A 12,504-nucleotide genomic window follows, 5' to 3' on the forward strand; every position below is an offset into this window, starting at 1 on the left:
CCGGTCAAGGGCATGTACCTTGGTTGCGGGCACATCCCCAGGGGGGTTGTGCAAGAGGCAGCTGATCGATGTTTCTCTCTCATCGATGTTTCTAACTCTCTATCCCTCTCTCTTCCTCTCTGTAAAAAATCAATAAAATATATTTTAAAAAAATCTGATTTCTACTGGCTGTAATATTACAAATAATAAATGTCTGTCATGCTCAATTACATGGAGGTATTTAAATCAGCCACTTGATCTCTTTATTGTGAATAATTAGAAACTGTTAGCTTATTAACAAACAGACTTTCCCAAATTGTAAAAAGTTAAAAGAGCAGCATTTAGGATTGTGTTGAGAGCTGACTCTGTAATTTGAAGTTCTGGGGCCTCAGGCCAGTCACTTCTTTCTAGAATTTGGTTTCCTCACCTAAAATGGAGGGATTGAGGGATTGAACTTAATGATCTTTAAATTATCATCAGCAATTCCATATAGTCTCTGTGGCATGCTGTTCCTAAGTGACAGAATTGAAGGTTTTGAGAATCGAAGGCCTGAAAGTAGCGTGTAAACTTCATCTGAGTCCTGGTGTGGCAGTATTTAATATTGAGTAGCTTGTAAAAGGGATCTAACCAAGAATCAGATGTAGTCGGCTGAATAAAGGCTTTCTTCTAGACCGCATCGTTTCTTTCTGAGCTAGGCCTAAATGTATTATGTTCAGGAACAGTTGTTAAACTTGACCTCACGAAGTGCTTCTGTTTTTGGTTTGTGGACCACAGGCCTCTTCAGCCGTGGGAATTATTTGACGGACCTGTGACCTAGTCCTAGTCATTAGGACTAGGCATTCCAGTTAGATGATAGGTGTGTCTTTTGCATAGGCCTGATTGTCTTCCAAAAGCATATGGATGCTGATGTCATGAATTAAAATACATTTAAGGGTGTTGCTGAAGTCACAGTAGCCTTTTATTTTGTGGGCTGTTCTTTGACTTGTACTATTCACTGGCTTGGGGTTGGGGCTTCAGTTGTTACCATGATGTGGGGGGGGCCTCTCTGAAATATTTTGATCAAAGTGGGTCTTAATAATTATACAAGGTTATGAGACACTGCTCCAGAGATCTTCCGTCATTATTCTGCTTTAACCTCCTACCATTAGAATAGCCATCTTTTCCAAAGGAGCAGAACAGAAAAAGAAATTTCCTAGAGGAAATGGTGAGGAGGAGGACAGAGAGGACTGAGGGGCCCTTCCCGACCCGAGGTTATTATCTCCACCAGGTAGCATTTTGAACTTTGTCTCTGACATCCAAAGCTGTTCTTTTGCCCTTTGAGGCAAGGCTAAGAGTGTGGGCTCTTCAGGCAACATCTGGCATGATGCCGGGGGCAGGGGGAGCCATATGGCAAAAGGCTGCCCCTGGAGTTGGGTAACATGGCAGCCCTCGTTAGGAGGGAAGCGGCCTTCTTTAAGCCACGTGGTTTGTGGAAGTATCTTACATTTTAATTTCTGCTTGTATCCCGATCCCATGTCATTCCATGTACCGGGTAGCAGATTGAAGGACACATTAGGTGCTGGGGGACATTTCTCCTTTTTTGAGGTGGACCTGGATATCCTACATAGGGGCACTTCTGATTTTTATTCTGTGCCCCTTCAGAGAAGTATATCTTCCTTAAATCCTTACAGTAGCCTTTTCCGTGAGTTTTGTGCTCTCCATTTCACAGTGGAGAAGTTGAAGTTCAGAGAAATTAAACAGCTTCTGTAACGTGGATCCTCTAACTGGTACCTAGAGGATCAAGATAGGAACACAGCTCCTGGGTCTATAGCTTAGGTAGTTATTGTGTAGCACTTAAGAGGACAACAAACTTAAAAAAATGTAAACATCTTTGTCTCAGTATGTTTTAGACAGAGAATAGGCGTTAAAGTTTCTTAATTTCTAGTTAGGAGACTGGGCACAAAATTTTAGAACTGTTTTCTAACACCCTAATATATAAAAAGCCAGGGGCTGACACGACCGAAACAACCGAACGGATGACCGAACAGCAGGCTGCGTGGAGCGACCAGGCCGGCAGGGAGGTTAGTGAGGGATGGCCAAACGACTGAACAGCAGGCTGCGTGGGGCAACCAGGCCGGCAGGGGGCCAGTTGGGGGTGACCAGGCCAGTGGGGGGTGGGGCAGTTGGGGGCGACCAGGCCAGCACGGGGTGGGGGGGCAGTTGGGAGCGATCAGGCCGGCAGGCAAAGGTGGTTAGGGGTGATCAGGCAGGCAGGCAGGTGAGCAGTTAGGAGCCAGCAGTCCTGGATTGAGAGAGGGATGAGCGGTCCCTGGGATCAGGCCTAAACCGGCAGTCGAACATCCCCCGAGGGGTCCCAGATTGGAGAGGGTACAGGCTGGGCTGAGGGGACCCCCCCCCCAGCACGAATTTCATGCACTGGGCCTCTAGTAATCTATAAAATATTCAGATCTCACACCTGCTGGCTTCTTATAGACAGGGCCTCAATGGGGGTGGAGGTCAGAATAGTCACTGAGGAAACTTTTCCAGGCTGGCTTTTCTTTCCTTGGTTCTGATTCACCAGGTCTGTCATGAGACCAAAGCGTGTGTGCTCCCAAAGTGATTCAGATGTGCTGCACTCCCTCCACTCCACCCTCACTGCCTTCGCTTTGGAATAAGTTCCTGTAAAGCCTGAAGCTGTGGGAGGCCATTCCTACACCAAACACCTATCAGGCATCTATCTACTCTGTGCCAGGCACTATTTTAGGCTGTTTGTGTATCAGGAGGAAAAACAGAGACCCCTGCCTCGTGCAGCTTATCCTCCACATAGTGAGCAGATACCTTTGAATGGTATTTCGTTTTGAAGACTAACAAGAGGAAGACTTGGTGCCTTGGGTATCAACAGAATGTGAATTAATTAAGCGATTCGAGTTGACAATAGGTGTGTGTGTAGAAAGCCAGCGAGTGACTGCAGAGTGCTTTTTGGGGTTTGGACTTTAGTAGCCAGTTTTAGGAGTGGCTTATCTCTAAACTTCTCAGTCACTTACAGACAACCTGGCCTGTGGTCCCCTGGGATTTCTTAAATTGGTCTTGATCTTCTTTTATTCATGCTCGATTCAGTACAGAGAGACATTTCTCAAAACCACTTTACCTTGGCCACTTACACAGTTCTTGATGCTCACTCACTGGTTCTTTTAAAACATGTCTCTTGTAACACATGCTGCTTTTAATCAACCTTTGTGCGAAGTAGGAGAATTCTAATTTGGCTTTTTTCTTAAAGCTTTTCCACTACCAGTTGGTCTGTTTTCCACCTTCTTTTCCCATTATATTATCCTTAAACACACACACAGACACACACAAAAAACTGCCTTTGACTGGTTTAGTTTGGACAAAAACTATGCCTAGTTTTTTAAAGCTAAAAAAATTGCCATTAATCACTGGTATCATAACATCCTCTTAAGGCAAGTTATCTTGTTGCTCTGTCCTCTAAATGTAGCATCTAGAGTCAGAAGTCCTCTGGCAGGACTAAAAATAGCCTTCCTGCTTGCTGGCTTGTTGTTAGTCTTACTGGCAGTAGGAAATCTTTTGAATTCCTTAATTAGGTCAGCTCTGTGCTGGTCTCTCTCTAGACATTCCCTTTGGCCTGAAATTCTGAGATGCTTTTAGATCTTGCAACTTTGCACCTGCCCTGAGTTAGACTCAAAGCAATCCTTTTATAGGGAACCTTCGACAATCTGTAGAAACCCATCTCATTGACTTTGCTTATCTTACAGATAAATGTTATTTTCTTTTACCACTTCACAATCTGTTTCAACTCTCATATCTCAATTGAAAAATTAAATGTGATCTTTTTGTACAAAAGGAAGATGCTCCCAGACTTTATTAAATGGGAAAGTGTTAAGTTGAATTTTTGAAGTTTTCATTTTTAAAATAGTACTTCTGCTTTGCCAGTTTGGCTATTATAAAAGTAAGGAGTTAGGTTTTTTCCCTCTTCTCTCCCCCAGGGAAGAATTATATTCATGTTTGTAACCAAAACACTAGCAAATTCTCATTTCTCTGAAGCTGAAAAAAAACCCAGATGGCTCCGCCCTTCTCCAGGGTTCCAGTTTGGGTCTTATGTGGCTAAAGGAACCCTTCCTCTCTCTGTCTCTCACAAGTGGAAATTTGTTGGTATCTCTGGCTTATAGTTGGGGAGGGGGAATGAATTCATATTAATTGAGTATCTACTCTATACTGGGGATTTTTCTGGGCATTCTGCAAAAATTGTCTCATCAATTTCCCCAATAGTCTTGTGAGATAAATGGAAATTTCCTTGTTTTACTGAGGTTCAAAGAAGGAAAGTAATTTGAGCCAGGTCACAAGATGGGATTGGTCTGACTCTCCATCCTGTTCACTGCATGTTCCATGGCGAGGGACCACCCATCGCTGCTTTGCTTCATTCATTCATTCAATAGCTATTATTGAGCACCTTTTGCTCCAAGCTCTGGGATATAAGACCCCAAAATCTGCCCTGAAAGATCTTGTTGCCCTAGATCCGTGGTCAGCAAACTGCAGCTCGCGAACCACATGCGGCTCTTTGGCTCCTTGAGTGTGGCTCTTCCACAAAATACGACAGCCTGGGCGAGTCTATTTTGAAGAAGTGGCGTTAGAAGAAGTTTAAGTTTAAAAAATTTGGCTCTCAAAAGAAATTTCAATCGTTGTACTGTTGATATTTGGCTCTGTTGACTAATGAGTTTGCTGACCACTGCCCTAGAGGAAGAGATAGTTTAGAAATAGATCATTTAAATACAGTGTAACAAATGTCCAGGGTGTTGTATGGAGCACGTAGCTTATCTGAACCTGAGAGTGGTGGCTTATCTAACGATAAAAGGTGGGGCTTAGGAGGGACACTAACTGGGCAGAAGGGTGAGGGTTTGAGTGGTGAGATACTAAGGGGGAGGAGGGCATTCTAGACAGAGGGAGGAACTCAGAAGTAAAAGTTAATGGACCTGAAGGGCTGAAGTACCTAATGTGGGAAGGGAAATGGCAGTGTGGAGAGATGAACCTGGAGAGGTAGGCAAGGAAATTCAGTATTTTTGTAAGCCCTGGCTTTTAAACTGAAAGCCAGTTCTGTCCTAGAGAGGGTTTTGTTTGGCCTAAACTCTTTGTATGTATAATGGCTCTTTTATTTGGGCAGGGGGTGTGGGGGGAATCCTCTCTAGTTGATGTCAGTCCTTGCCAGTCCCCCCTGTTGTGGTATTGCATGCAAAAATCTTTATTGGAAGTTGATTGTATCACAGATAGGTCAGTAGGGAGCATAAGAGTACAGAAGAATTTTGACTTGGGGAATTACTTTCAGGTCAATAGAATAAATTATTAAAAATAATTATCTTTATATCATTCAATGGTAGAACATATTGAATACATTTTTGTTAGTGCATATTGATATGTGTTCTGCATTTGTATAAACATAAGGTTGGTACTCCAAACTGAATTCATTACACATTTCTTGAGCCTTGCTGTGCACTGTCTGGGCCCCCACAGCGTGCTGGTCTCTGGCAGCAGTGGTAGAAACAGATGTGGGAGGGCAGGCGGGCACCTCCTTTAAAAAAGTATTTATTGCAGCGTGGCTTTGACACACTTAGCATGAAATAAATAAAACGAGCAGGAGCAAGGGAGCAGGAGTACCTCAGTTAGCGTGAGTTATGTGTGTAAATCTCGGATCTACCTTAGACATGGGCCTAAGCCCACACGTATCCTTTCCCTATTAGAAATTTGTAATGATGTTCACTGAAGACCCCTCCCTTTTCTTTGGAGTATCAAGTTTTTACAATGTGAGTCAATTAAAACATTGACTTAGAATTTCATGCCACTTGTCACCTTTGAGGACTGCATGGCTATCCATCTGTATTTTGGACAACCTGGTAGCTATCCCCCATTGTCATTCCTTGGCCTGCACCATGTCGCCAGCAATGCTGGCCTGATTCTGAAAAAGGTCACGGCATGAGCTCTAATAGCCCTGGAGAGCATTTGATAATTTTGCTGTTTGCGTGTTTGAAAGGGCAGCCTTATTGTATCATTTCCTGCTCAATCATCAGTAGCAATAATATCTGCTTACTTTTTAGAAAATAACTTTTATCTAATTTTGAAAGTAATACGCACATACAGTATACTGCTAATATATTAATTTCCTTCTAGTCTTTTTTTCTTTCATCTCATTGACTAGGTTACTTTCGTTAATGTCTTAAAAGAATATGATAGTACATACTGTTCTTTTGAGCACCTCTCCCCCCAGCAATTCTTAGTCATTCTGGTTGGTAAATACTGGTTCTCTCCCAACTCGCAAATGCCTCGCATAGAATTGCCTAGTTGGAGTTTGGCTCTTTTCAAGGCTGTAGAATTTGGTAGTGTGGTTCCCAGAGTCGCACTGTATCAGTTGCCTATATTTGGCTAGGTTGAGTCATGTCACCAAATATAGCCTGTGCCTTCTGCATGATGTATGCCAGGCTCCTGGCTCCAAGTGCCACAGCTGGCCTCCAGAGACTGACTCTGCTGTGTCCTTTAGATGGGGCCTGCTGACCAGGCAGTATTTCTTTCTATTTGTAACACAATCAATACCAAGATGATTCAGAGATTGTTTTCTTTACCAAATAGGTTCACTTGTATGAAATCCTAATGCCCTCCTTCTCCCTTGAGGAATTAAATTCTAAATGTGCCCAAACCTGGATTATGTTTATAGATAGGATGTGTTATAAAAAATAACAACCGCCCTAGCTGGTTTGGCTTAGTGCTTAGAACGTTGGCCTTCGGACTGAAGGATCCCGGGTTCGATTCCAGTCAAGGGCACATGCCTGGGTTGCGGGCTCTATCCCCAGTGGGGGGTGTGCAGGAGACAGCCGATCAATGATTCTCTCTCATCATTGATGTTTCTATCTCTCCCTCTCCCTTCCTCTCTGAAATCAATAAAAATAAAAAATAGCAACAACAAAACAAAAACCACATCCACTGGGTTGTATTTATATTTAGATAGAGCAGTTATTTTTTCTTTTATTTTGCTTTATTCAGTTGTGAAAAGCTGGTGTTCTAAGTTCAGGGAATGAACTCACAGAATGCTTGCCTGGTACCCCAACAGGAAACTCAAGGTGCTAGTTAAAAAAGGCTCTAGTTCCTAAAGGGGTTGTTATGTAAGAGAGATAAGAAAGCCAGTAGCTGAAATAATTACCTAAGAAGGTTGGCTGGGGCAGCAGAGCTAGAAATAAAATTTGGCGAGCTGATCTAAAAAGGGGGTTTCCTTTTTGGGAATGGTGCCCTGAAAAAGGTGAGTCTGAAAGAAAAGAGAAAAAAAAAGACTTGAGAAATAGCCTCCAGAAGGAGGGGATTGTGGGTAATGTAGCCATGGACTAGAAAATGCAGAAGTGCCATTGTATATTGGCGTCTACAGAGCAGAGGATGTTAAAGCAGAGGGAGCATGTGAAAGGCTCGCGGAAGACCTGAACGACCTCAAATGGGAGCTCCGGGCAGGTTTCCAGAAAGAAAGTGCTAGGTATCATCTACGATGGATGTTGAGAATGGGTGACTCGAGATATTTTAATTATAGAAAGAATTTGCAGAAGGATAGGGCAGACAGGTTAGGGAAGCGATAAGAAACCTTAAAAAATTCTCTGTCACTGCTTATATTTTTAAATTGAAGTAGAAAGCATTACCCATTACTGGTTGTTTAACAAAATGTCCCAGATGTATTTGCTACTCAGAGGTCAAAATTGATTCCATCCTGACCAGGTCAAAAATTAAAAACAAGGATCACCTTTCAGAGTTAAACTCTGCACCTTGCCAGTGATTCTTCAGGGCCCTATTGTGTTAGCTGACGGCTAGAATGACTGGGTTCAGACATCTCAGGAGCAGAAAAAACATCAAAGGCTCTCCTTGGGAGGTGCGCTCGCTGTGAGGCGAACTCGAGAACTGAGTGAAGGGTCCCTTTGAGCCCATCAAGCTGAAACAGTCCTCTCCCTTTCCTTAAAAGTCACCCAAAGGTGAGTGTCAGATGAGGCAGAGCTTGATTTCTTAAACTGGGCCAGCCTGTTTGGTCATTTGTCTCCCTGTTACTCGTCCTTGCTTGGCATCCAGGAAGAGGCATTAGAGTTCATGTGCAACAGCCAGAACGTCAGCTGGAATGTTGGCATTCGAAATATTCAAATATCTGAATATCCTCTTCGAAATAACAAAACATTTCCTCTTCACTTCAGTTAATGAAGTTACATAAATGTCTGTATTAACTTACATCATCTTTTTACAAAATGCTTTCAGGTAAATAAAAATGGTATGTGTGACGGCTCTGTTAGTTCAGTACCCGAGGGTGTCTCAGCTACAAGTGTACGCTGTGCTCCATTATAGAAAGTCAGCAGCTACTGCGAGTTACGTGATTCTGAAACAGCTCGCCCCTTCCCACGTTTTTAACCGTCAAGGGTCATGTTCTTGTTCCAGCATCTCGAGTCTGTGCTTTTTGAAAAGCGCACTTGTGACAGGTCAGAAGGTGCGGGCTTATAGTCAAGCAGTTCAGGTGGAATTCCAGTGGAGCTGGATACTGAGCTGTGTGATTCGTATTAAACAACGAAGCCAGTTTTTAGGAATAAATTGATATGTTATTTTGTACCTCCTCCTTCCTTATCTCCACCCCTACCTCCACTCCCTTAATAGGAACAAGCTGAAATTTTAAATAGAATAATTAACAACTTAATAACAAGTAAAAACAATCCTTGTATTTGATTGTAAATTGCAGGAGAATTATTAAGTTCAGATTTTGTTTCATATTAGATTCTCAAGTTTTGGATATGGATTAGTTGAAGCTATTAACAATGGAGAACAATGTTCTCTTCACGGCGTGAGTTCATTTCTGTGGAGACTCTTTCAAAGAAGCAGGATTTGGAGAGGTTGAAGGCTGGCCGAGGCCTAACGTTCCTCTGGAGTTGTAAACATGGCTGTTGGATCCATAGGCCCGCAGGTTAGCTCTGGTTCGCGTAGTACTCAGTGGAACCGGGGAGAGTCTCCCTGGCATTTGGCAGGCTTGCCCCACCCAGCCTCAGGGAATGGGAGAACCTCGGCTTACCCCCTTTTCCATAGCCTCGGAGAGTCTCCTATGGTTCTGTGGGCTCAGAGTTTAGACTGCTGTTTCCTGTGGAACAGTTGTAATTCCGAGTCAGTTTTAAATTCTCACACTACTCCTCATTTATACGGCGCTGGGCTGGGCGATGGTAGCTACTTAATTAATAGTCAGGTTCCCCCGTCCATTCCTTACATGAGCAAGACTTTGTTGAAAGTTCTCCACCATTCTCATGAAGGTGGGTGTAGATGGGCACGTGGAACATGGAGGCTTAAAAATGTTGCCATAGTGATTTTTATCATGTGTAGCATAGAATTAGGTACATGGTGTGCATTCAGTAAGGATCTGTGGTCTAGATACCTCAACTTACATGTAGAAATTCTCCCCTAACAGAAGTAGAATTCCTTGCCCAGCCAGTGTAGTTCAGTGGTTGCACAAGGAGGTCCAGTTCGATTCCTGGTCAGGGCACATGCCAGGGTTGCTGGCTTGATCCCCAGTAGGGGTTGTGCAGGAGGCAGGCAATCAATGATTCTCATCATTGATGTTTCTATCCCTCCCTCCCTCTCCCTTTCTCTCTGAAATCAATAAAATAAAATAAAAGAAATAGAATTCCTTATAAAGGGAGAAACCATTTCCAGCGCCATCCTCCCTTTATTTGGGGTTACCAATTTAGAAGTTGGTGCATCCTCCAAAAATGTTAGCACCTTCACAAATTTTTTGATGGGCATCGTGGGCATCCATTTTAAAAATTCAAGGGAAACTAACCCAGTGTTTTTTGAGTGCCTGCTGTGCTCTGGGCATTGTGCTGTGTGTTGTGTGCTTTGATATTTTCTGTCACAGGTAAATACAATGTTTTTCTTTACCTTCTGTACTGATTCTCAAAATGCAAATTTAAACACATTAGCATATCTGTACATGTAGGCATAAGACTGGCACTTTTGTTCTAAATTATAGAAAAATATTACTGCTAATTACATACTTCTAAAAAGCAACAAAATACTATATATTTGAAATTTTTTTCACATGTATAGGGCTAAAAATGTGAAGATTGTCATTATGAACTGGTATTAGAACATAATGGTAAAAAGAAAATTAGTTTGCATAGGGATTTAGACGTTAGGATGACCGAATAACTTTCCTACTTTCAGACTTTCCCGTTTTGAATGTTTGTCAACGTGCTGATTGGTATGTCCTCTGACTCATTGTGGTTATTAGCACAACGAAGTTTTATCCCAAATACAGTTTTTTTTAATACCTTATCTATTAAAACAAGCAATTCAGTTTTGTTATTGCATACGCTTAAACCATCCATGAAGAAAATCAACTTAGTAACGGCCTTCTTTTACCTTCAGGTCGTCTAAACTATTCATATCCAGGATCCGATAGCTCTCTGCTTATTAATGGTAAGTGATAATCGATTTACCCTAGTGAAGTTCATAGGCTGAAACCAGTTAGTATAGGTGAAAAAATGTAGTAATTATGCTTCAGCAAATAGAGAAATGGCATTAGTTTATTCTATAATGACAATTGAAAGTTGCTATTAGTCTATCGGGTATTTTATAAATAATTTCTTTTCCTCCAAATTGTGGCAAGACCTTTTTAAACTTTGAGAGCCAACCAGTTCTCTGTCTTGAAATTGGTCACAATGAGAATTATATAATGATATAAAAAGGATGGCTTATTCTAACTTGAGCTTCTGTCGAGTGACCTTTGAAATGTCAACATAAAACCATCTCCATGTAGTTGGAGAAATGTTCCAGGATAATCAGAGATCTGAAACCAGGAAGAGCTGCCTGAGACCACAGGGGTTGACATTGCAAAGGACAAGGTCATTCACTGTTTGCTGTCTAATTAGAACAAGAGAAATGAAGTTTTATGGCCTTTGCAGTGTCTTCAATAGCCAAGTAGATTACAATTCTAAATATTACCACTGTGCTGTGGCATTCTGTTTTTATGAACTTATGCTGAAACAAACGAATTCATAGGGAAGGAGGAGACATGTAGGTGCAGAAGGAATTAAAGAATCAAAAACGGTCTGTTTGGTAGTGCTTTAAGTTAAAATTGGGTGGGATACAGGGGTCCTGTTTACTTCTTTCTACTCATTTACTATGGAGTGCATTTCAAATGTGTGTGTTCATTTTGCTTTCCATTTGTCAAAACTCATTTTATGTCCCACCACTCCTAAGAAGTTTTCTTGACTAAATAGCTTTATTTTCATCATTCCAAAAACAAAACACACACACACACAACTTCTACTCCTTGTCTATGGTCTACTGTGAATGGGGAATTGAAAGTTATCTTTATGACTGGACCTCTTTTTAGCTAGTGTTGGAAGTCAGTGTTCTGAAGGACGTAGGATTGTCGCGCCAGGAAAAGTTAGGAGATTTGATTTATGAGAGTGGCTGCGGGCGCATCAGATCCTCTGGAGACATGCGGTTTATAAAAACCTTACTTGTTCACCCGACTTTGGTCTTTTCATCCTATCACTGCCAGAAATAAGGCCAAAATATAAGATTTCAGCATAAATGTGTGTAGACTGAAAACAAAACCCAGTGGTGACAGTGGCATCAGGATAAGGGGATCGTGTAAAGGTTGCCTTTGTCGCTTTCCCTGGGGAACAAGCTGCAGAGTCGGGGCTGCAGGATGGAAAGGCAGTGACCCAGGTTTGAGATCCTGCTGTGTGATCTCAGACAAAGTGATCGATTCTTCTTGGTCCCTGTCTCCGCATGAAGCCACTAAATTAGATCAGTTGCCCTGGGTCCATCTTTGTTGAAGTGAGAAAAATAAACACTCTTTAGCTGGTTGTCCTTAAAGCTCAATTCACTTAATTTTTTAAAAACGTCTCTTATGAGATTGTTTTTTCTTTCCCTCCTGCCCCCATAAATATTTCTGCTCTTATGAATAGATCATTTTTAATGACCCTTACTTGGCAAAGAAAAAAATAAAGGTAACCTTTTCCCAAAAAGATTTGTTTTGAAATTTTACTAGAAGGGGACTAGATGTTTTTTACCATTGTGTACATGGAAATTGTATTTATTATAAGGGTATACTGGCTGGGGTTCACACCGCTTAAACTGAAAGATAGGAAGATAAAGAAAGAATAAAGAGAGGTCAGAGAGACGTGCTGGCTCCTCAGACAAGACCCCAGAGTGTGAGGTTATGCCTGTCATGGGCTCAGACCTAGTATTGTGATCTAGGGCTTCAGAACTTGATTTTGTCTGAGTTGATCAAGTGTTAGTTCCTAATAACCAACCGACTAGGACCAGATATCGATGTATGCATTTGTAATGGGGAATAACCCTTCTAGGAGGACCAGATGTGGGAGTCGACTGATAGACTTATTTTTTCTTCAATAGCAAAGTAGATTATAATAGAAGATTGATGAACAATTATGAAATTATAATGAGTTGGAGGTGGAGAGGTGTTGAGACAATTTCTTAGTCACTTTGATTTAGGCATAGGCATAGCCCAGT

General features: G+C 41.9%; 1 protein-coding gene across 7 annotated transcripts in view; it reads left to right on the plus strand.

The window, feature by feature from the left end:
- Positions 1-12,504, plus strand: part of CPEB4 (cytoplasmic polyadenylation element binding protein 4) — a 55,199-nt gene that overhangs the window by 26,181 nt on the left and 16,514 nt on the right. For 4 of the 7 annotated variants that reach the window (XM_028154570.2, XM_054718160.1, XM_054718162.1 and 1 more), the window contains one exon: positions 10,384-10,434. The exons of 2 other annotated variants lie outside the window; for them this stretch is intronic. In XM_028154570.2, the coding sequence (XP_028010371.1) occupies positions 10,384-10,434 (51 nt within the window). Of the gene's footprint in view, positions 1-8,781; positions 8,933-10,383; positions 10,435-12,504 lie in introns of those variants that run through there. One more of the 7 variants, XM_054718158.1, reaches the window with a different exon arrangement.

Source organism: Eptesicus fuscus, chromosome 6 (assembly GCF_027574615.1).
Source record: "Eptesicus fuscus isolate TK198812 chromosome 6, DD_ASM_mEF_20220401, whole genome shotgun sequence".
In the NCBI taxonomy this organism is placed as follows: domain Eukaryota; kingdom Metazoa; phylum Chordata; class Mammalia; order Chiroptera; family Vespertilionidae; genus Eptesicus; species Eptesicus fuscus.